The sequence below is a fragment of the Dryas octopetala genome, chromosome 2 (genome assembly GCF_963921425.1).
Source record: "Dryas octopetala chromosome 2, drDryOcto1.1, whole genome shotgun sequence".
Classification (NCBI taxonomy): Eukaryota; Viridiplantae; Streptophyta; class Magnoliopsida; order Rosales; family Rosaceae; genus Dryas; species Dryas octopetala.
Window position 1 is genome coordinate 22588538 of NC_141367.1, and position 21633 is coordinate 22610170.

The 21633-nt window shown below is 36.0% G+C and overlaps 2 protein-coding genes and 1 pseudogene across 2 annotated transcripts; 2 read left to right on the forward strand and 1 right to left on the reverse strand.

Annotated features, from left to right (window-relative positions):
• Positions 1 to 714: 714 nt before the first annotated feature.
• LOC147294219 (protein DMP2 pseudogene) lies at positions 715 to 1787 on the reverse strand (annotated as a pseudogene).
• A 4648-nt stretch (positions 1788 to 6435) lies between these two features.
• LOC147294220 (DNA topoisomerase 1 alpha-like) lies at positions 6436 to 14528 on the forward strand. The gene is made up of 16 exons (XM_086232318.1): positions 6436 to 6627; positions 8445 to 9604; positions 9737 to 9931; positions 10795 to 10875; positions 11148 to 11207; positions 11360 to 11454; positions 11606 to 11762; positions 11878 to 12003; positions 12443 to 12523; positions 12626 to 12716; positions 12812 to 12945; positions 13072 to 13140; positions 13238 to 13327; positions 13571 to 13674; positions 13756 to 13924; positions 14148 to 14528. Exons 2-16 carry the CDS (start codon positions 8480 to 8482, stop codon positions 14214 to 14216), a joined length of 2646 nt encoding a protein of 881 aa, XP_086088444.1. The 5' UTR covers positions 6436 to 6627; positions 8445 to 8479; the 3' UTR covers positions 14217 to 14528.
• A 4806-nt stretch (positions 14529 to 19334) lies between these two features.
• Positions 19335 to 20633, forward strand: LOC147294221 (uncharacterized). Its single transcript, XM_086231362.1, has one exon. The coding sequence runs from the start codon at positions 19529 to 19531 to the stop codon at positions 20084 to 20086; it is 558 nt and encodes a 185-aa protein (XP_086087488.1). The 5' UTR covers positions 19335 to 19528; the 3' UTR covers positions 20087 to 20633.
• The last annotated feature ends 1000 nt before the right edge of the window (positions 20634 to 21633 follow it).

A 21633-nucleotide genomic window follows, 5' to 3' on the forward strand; every position in this document is an offset into this window, starting at 1 on the left:
TTGTCCCTAATAACAGATGATATTGTTGGTGATAATCCCACTTCGAACTTGTTTCCTTTCACATGTGCTTTTCTGCCTCACAGTTGCTGCATGGTTGAGAACCGCGAGATGCTAAGTACTGGAATTCTTTGTTAAAAGGCCCAAAAGCAAGGTTATTAATGGGCCTTAGCTTTTGGTTGTTAAGTCGGGCCTGGCCTGTTTCTTATCAGATCTAGTACAACTAGTTGGGGCTTCTAAATGCACCAAACAATTTGATAAGTACACCCCGCACCTTTTTTGGGCAAAGGGGAATTCATTAAAGGCCCAAAGAAGGGCAGATGAGAAAGGGTCCAAAAGGAGGCCCAGGTAAAAGGAAACAAAATAGGTAAAGCTGCACCTAAAAACATTCTGAAATTTCCAATTATAAAAAAAGAACAAAATTAAAAACCTTGCCAGTCACCCCATCCCGGATCCCTCTCAGTCTCTCACCCTCATCTGAGATGATGGGGTGGCCAGCCAAGGCCTTTATTATTATTTGTTTTTTGAAAGTAAATGTGCACGTTTAAAAAGCTTTGACTTTTTGTTTTGTTTTGATTTTTGGGGCTCTAGAGTCCCCATTATTAAATCAAAATGAATGCACAATTATACCCTAGTGCACTTGTACTGTTGTACACGGTACACTCATCTTTGTGTAGAGACATATGCTTTTGGAATACATGTTCAACATCACAGGGTAAGATATATACACAAATTATCATTAATAAAAGAAAATTTGGTGCCACAGTAAGAACAGGTTACATATTCCAAGGGGATCAAGAGGGAAGAAATGAATCAAACTTGGGCAAACCACCAAAATAAACAATGAAAAGAGCCCAAGCTTGCTCATTTAGCAATTACACTTACAACTGAATTGAAGCATCAAGCGTATATGCATTTATATACATAATTCTTAGCAAATTATTAGCAAACCGTTATACTTAAAGAGTAAAACTTTCATATAACAAGTATATATACTTATTATGTTCATCTCTTTCATCACGTGTACGATGGATGAAAGAGATAAACACATAAGGTGTATACTTAGGAAAGTTTCTCTCCAAACTTACGAAGTTTGTGAATTAGAATCATCATCAGAACTTGATGAGGGGTACCCAATTCCATGGCGTTTATTAGGGAACACAACAAAGACAGTCCCGGCAACTGCACCAATCACAGGAGGCAACACCTGCAGCAACACCTTCTCAGTAGACTCAAACTTTGGATAGAAGCAGTTCACAGTGTTGGTGTCCAAAAGTGACACCACCCCAAACACAATCAAAGCAAAGAAGGCATGCACAAAGTCCCCAAACCGGAGCTTATATCCAGACAAGTCCTTGGACTTGTCAGAACTAGGCCAGAGGCCCTTTTTTGTGGCAATCGCATAGTGGGTTTTGCCATCACTGCCAGTGTAGCTGTCAGTGAAGGAAGCAAAGCAGCAAGACAAGGCAGAGAGGGCAATAAGAATGGCGCTTAGGTACTTGTTGAGGAGATGCTTGCACTGGCCAGTGTTGGTCAGGACAGGGTTGAGGAACTGGAACAAGAACACTGTGCCTGTGGGGAGGAGCTTGATGAGGTTGCCTACTCCTGTGAGTGTTTTGTCCTTGACACTTTTGTTTTTGGAGGATGTTGTCTTTGATTTAGAGGCAGAGCTTGAAGCCCCCATTTGGGAATCAATTTAATCAATTGAGATCACTAGGGAGGGAGTTTAGAAGTGTTGTTGTTTATGTTGTGTTGTGTTGTGGAATTGTATTGTGGTTCTTGTTGCTACAAAAAATTGTTGTATATATAGAGAAAGAGAGAGAGAGAGAGAGAGAGATATAAATATATGGTTATATAGAAGATTGCTTTCAAGTTAAATGAAATGAAAAATAGTGGTTGTCGTGTTGAGTTGGAATTGGAAAGGTGGCTTTTACTTTTCAAAAGGGAGGCCGGGCTTCAATTCTAATCCAAGTTTAGAGGATTGAATTTGCTGTACTCCCAAGACCAAGATAACAAAAATTATAAGAAAAAAAAAACATATCCAAAAAAGCCCTAAACAAAATATATATACACACATAGGTACAGTGATTAGCTTTGTGGCAATTTTGTGTACATAAATCTTGTATACTAAAAAATATAGAGTATATATTCAATTATTGTCACTGTCACATTTTATAATAATCACATCAATCTATAGGGTTTTATACAAATCTAAAATTTTGGTGTTCTCTTGTAAAAAATAGTTGTTTGTGTTCATTGTGCAGAACTACTTGCATGTAAAACTTTATTTTAATAAAGAAATAGACTTGGAATTACGAGCTTAAAGTGATTATTTAACAAACAAGTGAATTTCCAAGTCAACCTTCCTATGATTGCATTATTTTTCAACATTTGATCTTAACATGATAGATGCATGTGTGCATATATATACATCAGTATATACTTTAATGAAGCGTGTGGGAAACCATATATAATTATTCACATTAATTAAAGTATATAATTAACTAATTAAAGCATATACTTGGAGTATTGGAATAAACTGTATTTAATTATGGGGGTGTTGCGATCAAAAAAAAATTAAGGGCTGTTAATATCTAGTGATTTCACATTAATATATAGGAGAATTAATGGTATACATGAAGAAATTTCCAATTATGTTTCCTACCAGTCCAATTAACTGTAGAAATGAAGAATTCAAAAACTTTGGAAATGCTAAATATTGATGATAACATATAAATATATGTGTACTACTAGGAATTGGAAAATGATGTCCAACAACCAGATCATATATATAGTCTTATTTATAATGTTATTATACAATAAGTCCAGTTCGATCAATTCATGATTAATCTAGGAAATTAATTAAATTTGGAAGTTTATTAGTTGTTTGGGTATGCAAGGGATGATGAATTGATGATCATCATGCCGTGCAATGGAGGCTCTTTTCATTTTGTAGTCATGCCGATTGCCGTATGTGCTATAAAGACTCAATGTCACTCACTGTCATCTCAGCAATTGCTGGCTTACAAACATTTCAGTTGTGAAGCAACTCAAAGGAAGTTGCTGCTTATTCATATATCTTTGGCTTTTTCCTCTTTTGGCAGTGCATATAACAACTTGTGGTGGGTCATTTTGGTTGGACTTGCTTGAAAACTTCATGGCTAGCTTTTGGAGTACTGAGCTAGCAAGAACTGAAATTTGATTACCAACCTCAACCTAGTTGCGTGCTATCAACTTTTATTTTAGTTAGGACCTTTTACATATATAGGGATATATGGGTACTAAACTTGCATTCTTTCCATCATCATCAACCACATGAAATGCATGATCGACCATGCTTATATATGATGGTTGAGCAAAGTTTTAAGGCCTCCTTTAGTTTTTGGGACTGGACAACATAGGGCATGAATATTATGTGTCTTAGATTTGATAGACTAAGACATGCAAACTATAATACGGAGTACTCTAGAATAATTTAACTAAGGAAATTCGAATGTTCTGCTAGTTTTTACTTGACTTTTAATTATAGTCATGTATTTATTATCTAAGAGTAGAGAGTAAAAAGCAAATGATGAAATGAATTCGCAGCCATTTTTGAATATGATCGAATAAAAGCAAACCGAGACTCTTTCACAAGATAGGAAAGAGAGCGGGAACAATCCACCTACTACAGATAGTTAGAATGGGCTTCTTAGAGTAATTGGGCCATCTATGGGGTATCATGAGCTACAACTGCTGCTGAGGTCTATTTAAGCTACTTTAGAGTAATTGGGCCATCCTTAATTGGGCTCATGGATAATTAACATGTTCAAATACCAATATGGTTTGAAAAGAGAAAATCGAAATTTAGAACCTTTTCGGACTTGGCCAAAAAAAAAAAGAACCTTTTCGGACAAAATGGATTGAAAAATATAGTACTTTATTATTTAGTTATTGAAAGAGAGATTAATCTATCGATTCCCAAAATACGATATTTGGTTAACAATCAGCTGGTACTGCAATAAACAATCAGTACATACAAATTTTGAAAAGATGCACAGGATATTGTCTGTTATCAAATCTTAATTTGTTTCTCAATATAATATGACTAAACCTAAAGCATGTTGAAGTGGCCAAAAAGAAAAAAAAAAAAAAAAAGCTATAGTATGTTGAATATATATAATTAGAGTCCTAGGACATCTAATTATATATTACTCTATATCTTCAGTTGGTTAACATTCTAAAGTTTAGTGGTATATATATAAGATGTTGGACAGTTCAACCAATTGATTTTGAGTTAATATTTTAATTTTTTTTTATAATATACCATAGCTAGATTATAAACGTGTCAAGTCTAACGGTTACACATCATCTCACGTCACCTAATATGTATTGTTCACGTATTAGACTTGAAAGACGATACACGTGCGAAAACATATTAAGATAAAGATCATACATTGAAAAAATCTAACCGTATTTAGTAGTTTATAAAATATTAAACATTTCAACCCATTAATATTTGATTTTAGATTAAATACTCCAATTTTTTTCACCTACTATGCCCACATTATTAAAGATGCTCTAACTTTCAACTACCAGTCCCATATATATAAGCCTAATTCATCAAGGAATTTAATGAAAGGGAATTAAATTTAGTTTATGAATTTGGGCTGGCTTGCAACTTGCAAGGGATCATGCACGCATGCACATGTCCTGAACAAATGAACAATTATATATGGAGGCTCTTTTCATTTGTGGTCATGCCGTACGTGATATGGAACACATACACGGATACACCCAATATTTTAGCATTAATTAATATGCATGCTTACTCATCATTTCATGTGATTTCATTTCTTATATTTTTCCTTTTATTGACAATGCATAAAGTAGTGCTCGGTTTATCGATTTCGTTGGACATGCATGAAAGGAGCATGATGGTTGAACAAAGCTAGCTAGCTAGCTGTAAATTTATATATACCATTACAAAATGATCAAGATGACAAATATAAATATATATAGAGAGAGAAAGAGGTATCTTCTACAACAGACATTTGGAGTCTATATATATGAGTGTTCGAATATTTGATATTGGGTGTTATGAATGCTCAAAGTGAGTTCAAAATTCGGACATTATAAATTTTGTATGTAATGTATACAAACGATTCCGATAAATGCATATATGTATGATGTTACTAGGATTATATGTAGTAGCAAGCTATATTACATTATACCACTTTCTCAATTTCTTAACAATAATAAATATATTTGCTAGTCCGAAACACACCTTATAACTTTGAGGGCACTGTTCATCGATAAAATCAAATTAATTTTGAAGATCATTCATAGAAAGAAGTTTTCTTGACCAAAACCAGTTTTGCCTTGTTCAATATTGTTAGTTGTGACAGAAGTTCTAACTAGGCAGAAAAATTACCTTCTAAGAAAAAAGTGTATTTTCTACACCTTTAATAAAAAGTAGTTTTAAGTGGCCAAAAAAAGAAAAAGTAGTTTTAACTATTTCCTTGATGCAATCTTATAGATCTGCAAGATGAGATGTTTCTAAACCTATATACATCGGAAAAGACTTAATTAAGAAGATTACTTCACGCAAATGTCCTTCTTATCAAAATATATTAGTGGTTTGGTGTGGTAATTTTATAACCTAATTTACTATTAATTTTGTTTTTAATTTATGTTGTGTTAAACTGAGCCCATTAGGCTCATGGCCAAAAAAAAAAAACTGAGTCCATTAGGCCCAATTATAAGCCCAAGATTTATCTTTTAAACTCGATTAGGCCCAAAAGGGAGGTGGCAAGTAGGCCTGGGCATCGGGTGGGCGGCTCAACTTAGAGCCCAAACCATTTCTGACTATACGGGTCGAGTGGGAGTCGGCTCAGGTCTTTGTCGGAGATGGGTCGGAGTAGTCGGAAACGGCTTGGCTGAAAAGGAGGAGAGAAGAGAAGGTGTGGGGAGGAAGATTAACTGGCGCCGTAGGGGGTGTTGTGGGTAGAGGGGGCGTCGGAGAGGAAGATCGATTGTCATTTGCAACTCTCTCTCTCTCTCGCCTGTCACTCTCTCTCATCTGCAACTCTCTTTCTCTCTCACGACTCAGCTCGGCTTCAGTGGGCGGTAGAGAACGGAACCCGTCACCCGAGCCGCCTCTATCGAGGTAGGTCGCTTGAGGTTAAACGGTCGGTGGTGCGGTCGGACGGCTTGATGCCCACCCCTAGTGGCAAGTCTTGGGAAGCAACCCGATTAGGCCCTTGCACATTTCATTATCCTTCTCTCTCGCTCTTCTTAAAACGCTGTGTTTCGGGAAGGATAAAGCCTGCCAACGTGGCACAAGGGTCAAAATCCAAAGAAACAGAAAAATCCGGGCGATTTTGTCAATTATATATTTTGAGTTCCATTTCTGTAAAACATTGTCCTTGAAGCCCAAGGACAAGGCCAAAACTTGTTTCACCTACATATCAGAATCAGAGATATCACGAATCCGAAGCTCTCTCCCTTTCTCTCTCTAACCCTAAACGGAGACTGTGGAGGCAATTTTCCCCAATATTAATTTCTAATCAGCTCAATCTACTCTCGTATTCGCCCGAAATTTCAGAGATCAGAAGCTGCAAACAACACAATTCATTTTTTGACGAACAAGTACGTCCTGGTGTCCCTGCCCTTTGCTAATTGCCCCCATTAGGTTTTGATCTCTGTGCATGTACCTATGTGCCTTTGATATCGCCTCTGATTGTTTTTTTGGTTATGCTGATTAGGAATTTAGGGTTTCTCTATTAGATTTTTTTGCAATATTTTATTTTAATTATTTTTATTTTTATTTTACTTCTGTTATAATTAAGTTGAACATTCTGTTTGGTTCTGAGAAAGTAGAGGGAATTGAAAGAGTGAAAACGGAATAATGGGTTTGATTTTTTTTTTTTTTCCTTTTATTCATTGTTAGCTAAGTTTGTTCAGTTATTTGGCTGAACTGCTGAAGTAGGTTGAGCTTTTTTCAGTTTCTTCTGAAGCAAAAATAGTTGAAAACTCTAGACTGTTGTAATTTGTAGCGTTGCTCACTTTAGCTGTCTGGCTTATAAAATAAATGCTATAGTTTTAATTTATGGGGGGGGCAATTATAGGGAATTGAGCTGCTTGTTTGCAGTTCTTGCGGCTCCATATTAATAAGTGAAATTAGAAATTCAATATGTGCCTTAACTGCGAGACAATGCTGGGCTCGGATTTGTAAGGCTTGTGAATGTTGAATAACTTTGCCCATTACCGATTAGGAAAATTTTACTTACTTTGAGAGTTCCAATCTTTATATGCGCAGTAATTTGAACTTTAAATGAAGCTTGAGGAGAATCTCAAATGGTCTTGTTAGTTAGTTTGGATCACATGTTGAACCAATTGTGAAGAGGGTTGGCTGAATGTAAAGCTGTTCAAAGAATGTAACATATTTCTTGTATAGGGTAGTTTTATTGATTTGGAGAGTGTTCTGTATAAAGTGTGTGTTTTTTGGGTTTGAAAATTTTTTAAGCAACTTGATTATATATGTGGCCCTACAGTATGGCTGTAATTAGACCAAGTAATTTCTAAACATGGATGAGTTGGGCTAGGAGAGTTGATGTTCCAAATGTGCTTCCACCAGTGCATTCAACTCAAATAGAATATATTAGATATATATATATATATGGAGAGAGAGAGAGAGAGAGAGAGAGAGAGAGAGAGAGAGAGAGAGAGAGAGACAGAGAGAGAGAGAGACAGAGATAGAGATTATTAACTTGTGGATAACTAGCTATATTTCACACATCTATTTTCTAGTTTTAGATAACTCACAACTTCTATACACTACTGCTGATTGTTGAGTTCAAAAGGCAAAGTTATAAATTAAAACAATGTTGAAGATATAGATTCTTAGGCACATGCCAATGGATTGGTTGAAACCACAGGCAAAATTATAAAAACAGTGCAAAATTGGTTGAACAGATGTAGTAAGTTGATTTATACTTCTTTTGCCCTGACACAAAGTCATAGACAGTGTAGTGAGTTGACTTATTAGCAACAGATATAGGAAACAGCACAACCAAGTTAATAAGAATCCGGACGTCCGGATTGGATAATTACTCAATATATATATATATATATATATATAGGACATTTATTGAAAGCATGCCAAAGGGTGCATCCCAAGTACACGATGCACATAAGAGTTTAAAATGTAAAAGAAACAGAAATTGTTACAAATTAAAGACAGAAGTGGATTCTGATAATAGCATCATGCCTTGGGTTTTTTGACAATGTGTATAAGAGTTGGTCTTCTATTGCCATATATAATTGCTTATTTTAATTATCACAATCATAATATTTCTTTTGTTGTCTATAGATAATCATTTAGCCTCAGATATTTGGTTTTTCAATGTAATTGTTGGGGCCCTGTACCCTTTTTGAAAGATAAATTATGTTTCACATAAATTTAGGTGATATACATGCCAACAGAGTACATAGTTGGATAATGGCTGTTCAGACTTCTACTAAACCGATTCTATATGACGATGAAGATGATGGACCTATAACTTTCAAACGGTGTAATACATCTAAACAAAATCAATTAAACGCAGACATAAAGAAATTACCAAGTCAAAGACGTGATGGACAACCAGGAAGACAGGTCTCTGATGTACATTCTTCCAATGGTCTAAACTCAAGTGTTCAAAAGGGTAAGATGATTCCATCTACAAAGGCATCGCCAGTGAAATCTCCCATAGCAAGCCCAAAAGCTTCAACTTTATCTGTTAGGGCATCATCTGTATCAAATTCAAAAGTATTGACTTCATTAGATGGTCAGTCAAAACAGATATCAGAACAGAATAAGTCTATCTCTATTAAAGAGGAAACTAATTATATTGAGAATGCTGCTGAAGAAAATAGTGATTCCGAAGATGGGAAACCCTTAAGTTCCAGACTGAAGAGTTACTCGAACCATGCTAATAAAGGGATCAGCAAACCTGCTACTGACTCATCCCTGTCGAAGAAAGATTTGTATGATGATGATGATGATAAACCGTTGTCATTAAGGTTTGTAGGGAAGTCCAATGTGGGAACATCAGGTAGTAAGCCTTATGACTCTAAAGAAAGGAAGCCATTGGCTTCAAAAATTCAGAAAAATGGTTCCAGCACGACAGATAAAGAGAAAAATTCTCCTTTGGTGTCAAGTAAGAGGTCTCTAGATAAGGCTAATATTTCTGAGCAGTCTTCAGTTAAAAGGCCAAAAATTTCAGATTCTTCTACATCTATAAAGAATACGCAGGTATTAGCCAAAAAAGAACCGAAGGAAGATGATGATGACTTCGTTCCAATTTCCAAGAGACTTATGAAAGCCACATCAGATAATAAATCATCTCTGACAAAGCAAAAAGTAACAAAAGTTGGTTCATCCTCAATCAAGAAAACGATCAAGAAGGGAAAATTTTCAAAGTATGTTAAGTCGACAACAGTGCCACCTAGCTCTAATGATGGGCAGAAGAAATGGACTACTTTAATTCACAACGGTGTCATTTTTCCACCTCCATACAAGCCTCATGGGGTAAAGATGCTATATAATGGGAAGCCAGTCAACTTGACTCCTGTACAAGAGGAGGTCTCTCTATCTCTCAAACTGATCTATATTCTCTGCTTCATATATTCTAACTTCTTCCCGACTTAAGTTTTGCATAATTCAGGTTAATTTCTTCAAGTTATTAGATTTACACTTGCAACTTTTTGATTGCAGGTTGCAACAATGTATGCAGTGATGAAAGATACAGAATATGTGCAGAAAAAAACATTCAGAGACAATTTCTGGAATGATTGGCATAAGTTGCTTGGGAAAAACCATGTGATTCAGAAATTGGATGCTTGTGATTTCACCCCGATATATGATTGGTATCAGAATGAAAAGGAGAAGAAGAAACAATTGAGTAAGGAAGTAAGTGGGTGGCTCTAATGGATATCCATTATCTGATGATGAATAAAGTTAACCTTATGACTTTGATTACATACCCTACCAGTGAATTGTATACAATAATTGGTTTTATTTCCGTGATTATTTTTTCTACATTTCTTGCTTAGTTTTTGTACTAAGCAACAATGGGAAGCAGAGGCTAAGTTGTTTTGACAAACATCACAGCTGTATTCAGCTCCCATTTTTATTTTTCATTGATATAGTTTCTGGTGCAGCACTCCTGAGTGTCAAATTGTATGATCTTGATGTTATTATGCTGGCTACACCTCTGTTATCCACTACTATTATTAGGGATTTATAATATAGAATTATGTATGAGACTGGGTATTTTCGTTGGAGTTAAAACTTCAGCTTCTTCCTGAAAGACTCAATAAAGATGCTGTCATAGAATTTTTAAGAAGTCTTTAACAGTAGGGATTATCAGCTCCGTGTACATTTTAACTTGGGTTAAAAATTTATTGAAAGATGCGTTGATGATTTTTATCACGCGATAGGATTTTGGTTAGTGACCTTGACAGTCTTTATCCAAATTGTGCTTTTTGGCATGTATTTCTCTGCCAAGCACACTTTGCGATGGGCTTACTGTTGGCACATTTATTGCCAATAAAGAGCCATACTTTCTGATCCTTGGTGGTTTACAATGAGAGATTCATTTAGTATCACATGATCCCTTCCTTATATAATACATCAGTTGTGGTCCATAATTCCTACACTGGTTCATATATTTATGGTTAAAACTGATGCATCAACTAATGTTAAGTGCTTTGGAGAAGATTTTTCTTATATCTCTTTGTTGGAAATTTTTTGAAGTGTTTCTGTTGATGCAGGAGAAGGATACCGCGAAGGAAGAGAAGTTGAAACAAGAGGAGAAGTATATGTGGGCTATTGTTGATGGTGTAAAAGAGAAGGTTATGTCTAGCTTTTATTGTTTTCCCCTCTACCCTAGCTTGCAATCTGGTTAGCCCATCTGCAATATATCTTCAAAATTTATGGTGCATTGGTGCTTTTCTGATAATTGTGAATATGACAGATATGCTTGTAGCAATCCATTTTCCCCTAGTTTGATTATATAAACTAGTTTTCTTGATTATTATATGAATGTAGGTGATAGTAACATTTGCTCTGTTGTTTACATTATACCATTACCTTACAAGTGTTCCATGTTGAAATCTCAATACAGGTTGGGAACTTCAGGGTTGAACCACCCGGATTATTCCGAGGCCGTGGAGAGCATCCAAAGGTTTGTTTGATTTTTTTTGGTTATACGGATTTTGGAGTTGTCCACTATGAGATAATATGACATGCTGTGGCCATCTCTGTTGAAGTGTTCACATTGGTTCTGAATTTTCTTTGCTTGGTTTTACTGTTAATTCTTTCTATATGTGGTATCAGTCGGGAAAGCTGAAAAGGCGGATTCGTCCAAATGATGTTACAATTAATATAGGAAAGGATGCCCCGATTCCAGAATGCCCCATCCCTGGTGAAAGGTTTTGTTCTTCACAATATCCAATTGGAAAACAAAAGAACTCATTTACCGTCTTAAAATTTAAAGGATAATGTTTTTTCTTATAAATTTATCTCTTAGTATGCTTTTCTGGGACTATTTTGAGTTTAAACTTATATATGTGGTCTATGCAGCTGGAAAGAAATAAGGCATGACAATACTGTCACATGGTTAGCTTTCTGGAATGATCCAATTAATCAAAAGGAATTCAAATACGTGTTTCTGGCACCTAGTAGTCAATTGAAGGGACAAAGTGACAAGGAGAAATATGAGAAAGCAAGGATGCTGAAGGTGCTTAGATGGAGATATGCATATAAGCTTTTGAAGATTGTTGTTTGTTTTATTTTCAGACAACATAGAAGAAGTGTATCATCTTATTGATGAAACCCTGGTATTTTGAGTGCAGGACTACATAGGAAACATCAGGGCTGCTTACACTAGGGATTTTACAAGTAAAGATGGTGCAAAGAAGCAGATAGCAGTTGCTACCTATCTCATTGATAAACTTGCTCTGAGGGCTGGAAATGAAAAGGTATAGTGTAGACTTGAGCTGAGCTAAATAGATTTCTGCAAACACATACAGGCTTGTGTGTGCCTCCACACATGATAGTGTGTTCCCTAATGGATGGATGTTATGAAATAAATGTTTCTGAAAGATAGTGTAGCTCTTATAAAAAAAGAAAAAAAGAAGTGTAGCTAATTGCTAATCTCTGAGTAGTCAGAGAATGCTTCTGGAGTTAGTCAAGCACTCTTCTGAGTACATAGAAACAGTTGGCCTTTCAATTTTTAGCATCTTATTTTTCACCAGGCCTTGGAAATTTACCCTCCAGTAGCAACAGATTGGTGTTATAGGATCTCTGTAGCTAATTCCAAATGAGAGAGAGAGAGAGAGAGAGAGAGAAACCATTTATCCACAGAGGTGGACAGAATGATTTACGCTTGCTTGATCTTTATTGGTCGATTCCCTGCAGGATGATGATGAAGCGGAGACTGTTGGTTGCTGCACATTAAAAGTAGAGAACGTAAAAGCAATTGCTCCTAACTCGTTGGAGGTAATGTCTTGCATTTTGTAGAAATTTAAAATGATTGCAGGTAATTTGTCTGTATGTTGTCACCAGTAAATAACCAGTCAACTCTGTTTTTGATAAAATCAGTTTAACTTCCTTGGTAAAGATTCAATCAGATATGAAAATACTGTTGAAGTTGAGCTTCCTGTTTACAAGGCAATTATACAGTTTCAGACTGGTGAGTAGGTGGTGGTTTTCTAATTATAGGATGTCCTTTTTTTGGGTGATTGAAGCCCATGAATATTATATATTTTATTTTTCTATTTGCTTCAGGGAAACGTGGCAGTGATGATCTCTTTGACAAGTTGGATACCAGTAAATTGAATGCTCATCTAAAGGAACTGATGCCTGGCCTTACAGCAAAAGTGTTCCGTACATACAATGCATCTATCACATTGGACACCATAGTAAGTTAATATGTTTGACAAGTTTGAATCTTGTGTAGTTCCCTTTCATGGTGTCCTTCCACTCTCCCTGTTTCAATTTCCTGTTGTGATGATTCTTCGTTTTCCTTTGTCTTGGCTTGATGGCAGTTGAACAAGGAAACCAAAGAGGGAGATGTTTCAGAAAAAGTTGTTGTTTATAATCATGCAAACAAGGAGGTGAAGCCAGTCCATCCCTTGAGAATTTGTACTGAACTAATTATACTGCTCCTTTGGACTTTGTGGAATCTACATTTTTTGGCATTTCACTTTGCAGGTTGCTATCATTTGTAATCATCAGCGTACTGTTTCAAAGTCTCATGATACACAAATGTCCAAGTTAATGGAGAAGATTGGTGACCTTGAGGTAATGACCTTATCTGGAACTTCATTGAATTACTCATTAGGTGCTCATGTCTGAAAACTAAGGTGAGGGTGTAACTTGCTCTTGGGGAAAAATGTCTTGTTTGGTATGCTGGGGAGTCTGACCAACCACCCTTTCTCTCTCACCTTGCCAGAAAGGACACAGGAAAATAAAAAACCTGTCTGTGTGGCCCTCTAAATGCAGTCTTTTTCTTGCTCTGTAATTAGTTTTCTTTTTGGGTTGCAGGGCGTTCTGAAAGAGCTGAAAACAGATTTGGACAGGGCCAAAAAAGGAAAGCCCCCACTAAAAGATGCTGATGGAAAACAAAAGAGAAACTTGACCCCAGAAGCGTAATTTGACTTGTTTTGCTTCTTCGAACCATTTCATCTGTGTGGATATGGTGGTTCATTGTAATTTTTGATTTGATACAGGTTGGAGAAGAAGATAGCTTCGACGACTGCAAAGAAGAAAAAAATGGAAAATGATATGAGAAACAAAGATGATCTGAAAACAGTGGCATTGGGAACGTCCAAAATCAACTATCTTGACCCTAGGATCACAGTTGCATGGTGCAAGCGACATGAAGTTCCCATTGAGAAGGTGAGGATGTGTTTTCCGAAAGCTGGTTTTTGTTTTTATCTTTGATATTTATAGATGAAATATAAGGGATAAATTTTTTGAATAAAAAACCAAGCGTCCCGAGTTATCCTAAATTTCTGTCGAAAGAAATTTTATTACCATTAGATATGCATTTTACAGTTAAGATTTGGTAATTGTTCTGTAAGAGCTGCTAGTAAAGCTTGACCATTTGCTGTTGCCACAGATATTCAACAAGTCTCTCCTGGCAAAGTTTGCTTGGGCAATGGATGTGGACCCTGACTTCAGATTCTGATATTTAGAGATGTTGCTCACATGGCCGCCATGCCTTCCACCGTCCTATAAATTTAATAGAAAAAAAAAAGGAAAAAGGAAACCCCCCCCCCCCCCCCCCCCCTCCAAAAAAAAAAAAAAAACCAACCTTGCATTTCTTTGTTCCATTATAGAACTTCACAACTTTTTCTATTTTTCCTTTTTTCTCCTTCTGCGGAAAATTCTTGTTGTATGTTCATCTAATCTAATGATTGGCTGAGTTCCCTTCTCATTTCATTTTTCTTTTTCCTGGATTGTAGCAGCAATTGTTTATTTGAACTTTCAAATCCTTCCATACTAATTGTTCAGAACTTCAGATGCAAAGATACATTGACATGTATATTGAGAATTTGAGATCAAAATCTGACTTGTCCTGTTTTCTTACTCAGTTCTCTTACTGCTCTAGTCCTGTGAGGCTTTTCATTTAAGCATGTCAACATTTTTGTTGCAATTATTTTTTTGTAATGGTTGTTTAATTTAATATTTTGTTATTACCAAAAGGATGCATAAGAATATAAGATTTTGTTTCTTTTCTTTTTCTTTGGTGTCAGTCCTGATGTTTGGATGTGAGATGTAAATGTCAAGATGTGGAGTTCGACTATGATATGAATACTGTAAGTATGATACACAAATAGATTTAGTGAAAAAGGAAACCCTTTGGGGTATATTACTACTACGGCTCGTGCACATTGTAAATCTAAAATCTAATTAATCAATTGGATCACTAATTTATAGGAATGCAGTTTTATTTTTTTATTTTTTTTTTTTATTTTTTCTGTTTCTGATTCATTTTCGTGTTTACTATATTTTTGAAGTTTGCTAAAGCAGTACTGCGACATGGCATGTAAATTTTTTTAATCAGAATAATTACATAGGTATATAATATGGGTTGCGTCAGCTCATTGGGGTTGAAAGCTCGAGTGCAGTCCGGACCTGAGTCACTTGACCCATATGACCAACCGTGCTGGATTGGTTCATAAACAAAAGAGTATTGCTATCATTAATTGGGGCAAATATCACAGATTAAATATTAAGACAACAGAAACTTAGTCGTTTAATTAATTGTTGTAGGGTAGGCACCGTAGGCTATATTTTTATATTTTGGAGATTGAGAACACCCCTGTTTGACATGCGTTGTAACTCAGATTGATATATTAAGGAATGCTATATTTAAAATGCACATTGTATTTGATACCAAACAAATATTATTGCAGCAGAGGAGTTAATTGGAAGCCTCTGTACAGTAGTAGTGCTTCCTTTTCCTTTTGAAGTACTTGTAAAAGGCAGTGACAAAGCCTCAGAAGAAGGAGTAAGAAGAAAGAAAAAAACAAAAGGAAGAATTTAACTGGAAATGAAGCAGTCAACCATGGCCATGGCAGCCTCTTTTGACTGCAACATGTTCATAGCTATGCAATATGCATACAGCTTCGGCGAACTCTTACACAACCACACAATACTCATGGTTTGTGACAAAAGATTATAAAATTGGTCAAGTGGGTCATAGACCACCGAAAGTGACTTGCAAAGAGACAATAACCTTACCCCAAGGGGACATAATTGGCTCAATCAAATGTACCTCAACTACTTAACTCTCATGGAGGAGAAAATTATAGAAGGAAATGGGGTGCTCATACAAGATCCTCATCTTGTCTTTGCTTTTTCTTTACTTGATTCTTAATATTAATTATGTATTACTATTTAAGAGTATAGAGTAAAAAATGAAATAGATTCACACCACTACATGATTAGAGTTGCATAAACATTTAGATTTATATTACATAGTATAACAAGAAAAACATATAATTCAAATCCGCTCATATATGTAGGATGTGATTTTATTTTATAATTTAATACGTAATAAGAGAGATATATAGACATATAAAATATATATATTTTTTCACAGATTAAAAACAGTTCCATATTTCCCAGGTGTGACCAAACAATTTCTAAAAGCATTAAAAAATGAACATGTATAAAGCTTCAATGATTCTTCACATAATAAACTAATTTAGCTTTGGTTATATATTGTATTTGGTGGGTGAGGACCCGAATCAGTTATATATTATATATTTGGGAGGATGTTTCCACTACCCTTCCCAACAAAAAAAGGCATATACACATCTAGGAAACATCAGACAAGATAGCATATAGTATGATTGTTTCATTGCAATTCACTTCTTTATGAAAAGGGCATTCACCCCACAGCTAAAGCATATATAAAAGCTTGCTTTCTTTTCTTTCTACTTCCCTTCCTTTTTCTTTTAGTGGATAATTATTAGACCAGAAAAAACAAGGTCCACTGTCCACTCAGTATGATCTCTTTGAAATCAATAATTTGCATGTATCTATATATTTGTATCATTCACAACTAGCATGTGATTCCATCACTAGAATACATAAGACATTAATATTAGAGTTATCAAATTTATCATATCAAGACATATATGTATCTTAATTGTTAATTAAAGACATTAGGTTATATGCCTAGATTTGAATAAATAAATGGCACTGTTATACTTATTAAATTTTGTTCATCAAATTATGTTTCATAAACATAATTTAATGAATAAAAGTATGTACTCGCACTATTTGATGAATGCAACAATACTAACAAGCTATTACAGAGTAGAGACAAACCTGTTAATTTGGAGGGGACAAAGAAAAAAAGGGTAGCTATAGCTTCACATATGGGAGTAGTAGTAGATATTAAAGAAGACAATCTTGATGCAACTAGTTAATGGGGTTAATGGTGTATATTTGTTGGCAGGCACTGAAATTAAGAATTAAGATTAATTAAGAAAGCACAACCCGTATCGAACCTAAAGATCTCTTGCTTATTATTCTGTATTATCTTCATCAATCTTCAAATAGAGTTTGTATTAGAAATTTAGATAAACATAAGCTGGTTTACATGTCTCATTTGGCGTAGCAGAATGATCAGATGTTTAGAATCCTTGACAAAATCAATGCACAATATCATAAACCACATGTAAAGATTTTGGACCTTTTTCTATAATATGATACAGTGCTGAGTCATCTTTAATGATTTATTACTTTAAAAAAGAAAGAATAACTTTATTTAAGTTAATGATTAAATAGTTAGTTAATTAATTGCATGTTAGTGGGTTTGTAATAATCAAGTGCCAAGGATATATCTTCTTTAATTTTTTAAGGTTTAAGTAAATTGCTGTTTACAAAGTTCTTGATAAATTAAATAATAATAATCACAGTATATATACAAGAACAATGACATGTGAAGGTTATTTTTTTGTTTTTCTTTAGAAAAAAAATAAATTATTCTTTCATCTTTTAATACAGACCAGCAATGACGGATCCATAAATCTTCTGTTATAGAGGCAAGATTAAGGAGCAAGCGCAGACACAATCGCGTAGCATCAGTCGTGAATGACAAAGTAGGCACAGCCACACAACGGCAGTCGCGAATGACAGAGCGAGGCAGCGAGCAGGCCAGCAAAGGGCCGACGTCATGTCAGCGCGTCGCGAGGGAAAAGCAGCCAAGCAGGCGTCAGCACGTAGTAAGGGAGCAGAGGCGACTGGGCGAGGGCGACACTGCTTTGTTCAAATGTTCAAGTTTCAGTTCACTCGTTTTCTGTCATTTTGTGTGACTGTTTGGTACTCAGGCTTTGTTTTAATTAACTTGCCAAAACGACATTGTTTTGGCAAGTTTAGAATTTAAAAAAAAAACATATGCATTTCACGTGACCACTTTTCTCTTCCTCACATATCTGTTCTTCATTTCTTTCTTAGCCATTTTCACACATGCTTGCTTCTCTTGCCCTTGCGTCTACCAGTAACACCTAATCTTCATGGGGTCAAAAATTTCTCTCAAGCCCAGCATTTCTGAATTCATAGGGTCAATTGACCCCATTGTAGATCCGCCATTGCAGACCAGCTGAGTTATACAAGTCTCAACTATTCACTTATTATTGTATTTGGTGGGACAAATTTGATTCAATATGTATATATATGTGTGTGTGTGTAAGGAGCTATTTGCTTTGTGCTTCTAATATTATTTTGCTGCAACTCCCTTCTTAATCTCTGTAAATAATAGTTTACATTAGTAGAACGCTTTAAAATTAACCGATTAACAAATTAATATTAAGCTAATTATCTTTTGGGACTACATATGAGTAATTTTAGAATCCAAACCGTTCATTATTTCAGATCACACTTCAAAGATTATCATTATAAAAAATTAACAAAATAAGAAATTACTTAATTATCTAACTGTGTTTAAATAAATAGACGAATACTATGTTTCAACAAAAAAATATAAATGATTGTTATTATAATTAAATGATTAAAAAACTTATGATTTAGGAAATTTTTTATGAAAATGATTTTTAAAGTGTGATCTAAAAAATAAATGATTAAGATTATAAGATTACATCATGTGGTGGATCCAAAAAGGTGATTAATTTCGCATTAACTTATTAATCAATTAACTTTAAAACATTTCTAATTTACCCTATTCTCTCACCTAAAATTAAATAGAATTTAGTAGAATACAAACATGTGTGGAATATAATTTGGTCAACCAAGCAAGCAAACATGCCCCTTCAGTTTCGTTGTACCTTCCTGATCTTGCCTGTAAAACACAAAAATGATAATCAAACTCTTGGAATGGTTGATACTTGATACCACCCCACGGCCCCCCCCCCCAAAAAAAAACCACAAACCCAAACAAACAAATAATTAATCACAAAATTAAACCTAAACAACTTAAAAGTATTAAAATAATTCCAACATGCCAATTGCCAAGCCAAAGAGATCTTCGTATTCCATATGATATTCACGAGGCAACAACAATACAACACCAAACGCCGTTATAACGGAGACCAGACCAGGAGCCTAATGTCCCCGTTAAAATGGACGACGAGTGGGGCCCACAGGGAGGGGGAAATAGGGAGACCCAGTCAGTCGTCTCGGAAATGAAAACGTGGCGGCCTCACGCGTCATCTAGAGAAGGTGGGCAGGGCATTTCCGTCATTTCGGTTGTTGTCACTGCGAAAGTGCGAATGCAAACGAGCGCTCTATATAAACCCATAAACACACCTCGAAACGAAATCAGGTTCGGGACTAAATAAAAGAAAAAAAAAAAAAAAAGCAGAGCGGAAAACACAATAAAAAAAAACCTCCTTCTTCCCCCGTGTGAGGAAGAAGAGGCCAAAAAAAAAAAAAAGAGGCTTAGCGTTTCTTCTCTGTTTTTTGAAATTTTCATTTTTTTCTTTAATTTGGTTCTTAGGGATTTGAAATTTTTAATTTTAGGAAATTATGGGGACGGAGATCTTACGGCCTCAGGATTGTCTGATCGACCGGATCAGAGTCCCTCCGGCGACGATGTCGTTTTCGCGCCACCAGAAGAGTAACTATTACGGAAGCCCTAACCCTAATTACTACGTCTCTAACCCTAGACCTAGAAAACCGGCGGTTCGCGCCGAGAGGCCAGTGGCGGTCTCGAAGAGATCAAGCTCCGACGACGACCTGCGCCGGCGGGGGTTCAAGACCGAGAAGGTGACGATCTTGAGGCGGGGGGACTCGCTGGACTCGAAGGCCAAAATCGACGCTTTGGCGGTGAAGAAGGGAGGTGGTTTGGTCGTGACCGGGACCGAGAGGTTGGGTCCGGACTCGGAAATGATGCGGAGACAGGTGCGGGTCGTGGATCTGAGGACCCCGGTGACCGGAAAGTCTGACATGTACGCTGGATCGGCGTTCGCGGTGTCGCCGGAGCCGAGCTCGCTCCCGCTCCCGTCTTTCTCGAAGAAGCAGGTGGCGGTGATCGTGGACGATTCGGCGACTAGAGATCTGAGACGGTTGCTCCGGCTCGATTGACAAGCAAATATCCGATTGCAAAAATGGAAGTTCCGGATCCGAGGACCCGAATAAGGCTCCTAAATAGATTCGGATCCTAAAAACAAGTCTCGCACTGTCCCTTTCGGCGACCCTCGTATGTCATCTCGGGTTTCGAGGTCGGATCTGTCCGTGATTTTTTTAAACGGTGGTGGATCTGGAAATCCGGGGAAAGACGGGGGCGAATTAGTAATTTACTTGCTGTTTGGTACTCGGTAGCTGTCACCTTGTTTATGGGGTTTGTTAATGGGGGCTTATGGGTAAATTAATCTAGGATGGGGGAAAATGGGAGGACGAAGAAGAAAAAAAGGTGGGAAATGGGGGTGGTTTGTAATATTTGGGAAATTAGTTTGGGCTGGGAATTTGGGATGGTTATTAATTATTAGTGAGTATTGGGATGTGTGGGCTGTGAAATGAGAATGTTTCTGCTCTGTTGAGAATTTGTAAGGTGGGTATTGTATAATGTATTATTGTAAAGGAAGATAAAGAAATATTTGGGCAGAATTAATAATTTTACCTTTATTTTTAATCTCTGTGTCGTTTTGATTTTGCGTGAATACTTTGAGTTCTCTAAGCGAGGAAAATTCAAGGGCAAAAACCCAAAAATCCCAGAAACAAAGTTGATATTTCCTCAATCAAAGATTCTAATACGGGTAGAAGATAATGAAAAAACCATTCAATCAAAGTCACAGATTCTAACCCAAAAACTAAAAATTTCAGTGACGCATCTAATCTTCTCATGCAAAATGTAAATATTATGGTTGGTGTAGGACAGTTTTTTGGCTTTGCTAACTAATTTGTGGGTGAGCTTTTAGGTACCTTTTTTTACAAGCCGAGTCTTGTATCAATCAATAATAGAATATGTTTCACGATTTAACTGAGTTAGAGTTCACAAAAGAGGCAGATATAAGGTGATAGGTGAATAGACATAAGGTGGTATGTCAATGAAAGTAGCCTAAAAAATATGAATTAATAACGTCAAGTAACGATGTTATGGTCATGCTAAATTACTCCATGTGATTAGAGAAGTTGAAGACAAACAAACGGTTCCCATAACTAATTATGAATACTATTGTCATTTGTCACCTTTCAAATTACTCACTTCACTTACCTACTTTTCCATCCTGGTGCCTTTTCTTTTCTCCTCCTAAACTACTACACTTCACACATCTACCCCGCAATTGTATGTGATTGTATTATCGCATCTAATCGCATATATGTATAATTAACATAGAATGACCAACTGAAAAAACTTGAATAATAGGACCTAATTTAAAGCACAACACCACATGAATGATCCATTCATCTTTAATTTGTTTGGCCCCTTATTCAATTACATTACATCCACAGATTTGGTTTGTCTTTGATCCCCATTCACCACAGAAAACGACAAACACCATAAATATTCCAATACTACCCATTACTTTGTCCCAACCAAAGTGGGTTACCATTAGGCCCAAAAGCCTCTTCCCCATGAAAACCACTAGTCTTTTGCATCTTCTGCTGTTATTTGTCCATTTCTCAACTCC

Bases quoted from the DNA above. Each gene is read 5' to 3' on its own strand.
- LOC147294220 (XM_086232318.1), top strand. From the start codon at position 8,480: ATGGCTGTTCAGACTTCTACTAAACCGATTCTATATGACGATGAAGAT. The intron at 12,004-12,442 runs GTATAGTGTAGA...GATTCCCTGCAG, and splicing joins TGAGGGCTGGAAATGAAAAG to GATGATGATGAAGCGGAGAC. The intron at 12,524-12,625 runs GTAATGTCTTGC...TGATAAAATCAG, and splicing joins TTGCTCCTAACTCGTTGGAG to TTTAACTTCCTTGGTAAAGA.
- LOC147294221 (XM_086231362.1), top strand. From the start codon at position 19,529: ATGGGGACGGAGATCTTACGGCCTCAGGATTGTCTGATCGACCGGATC.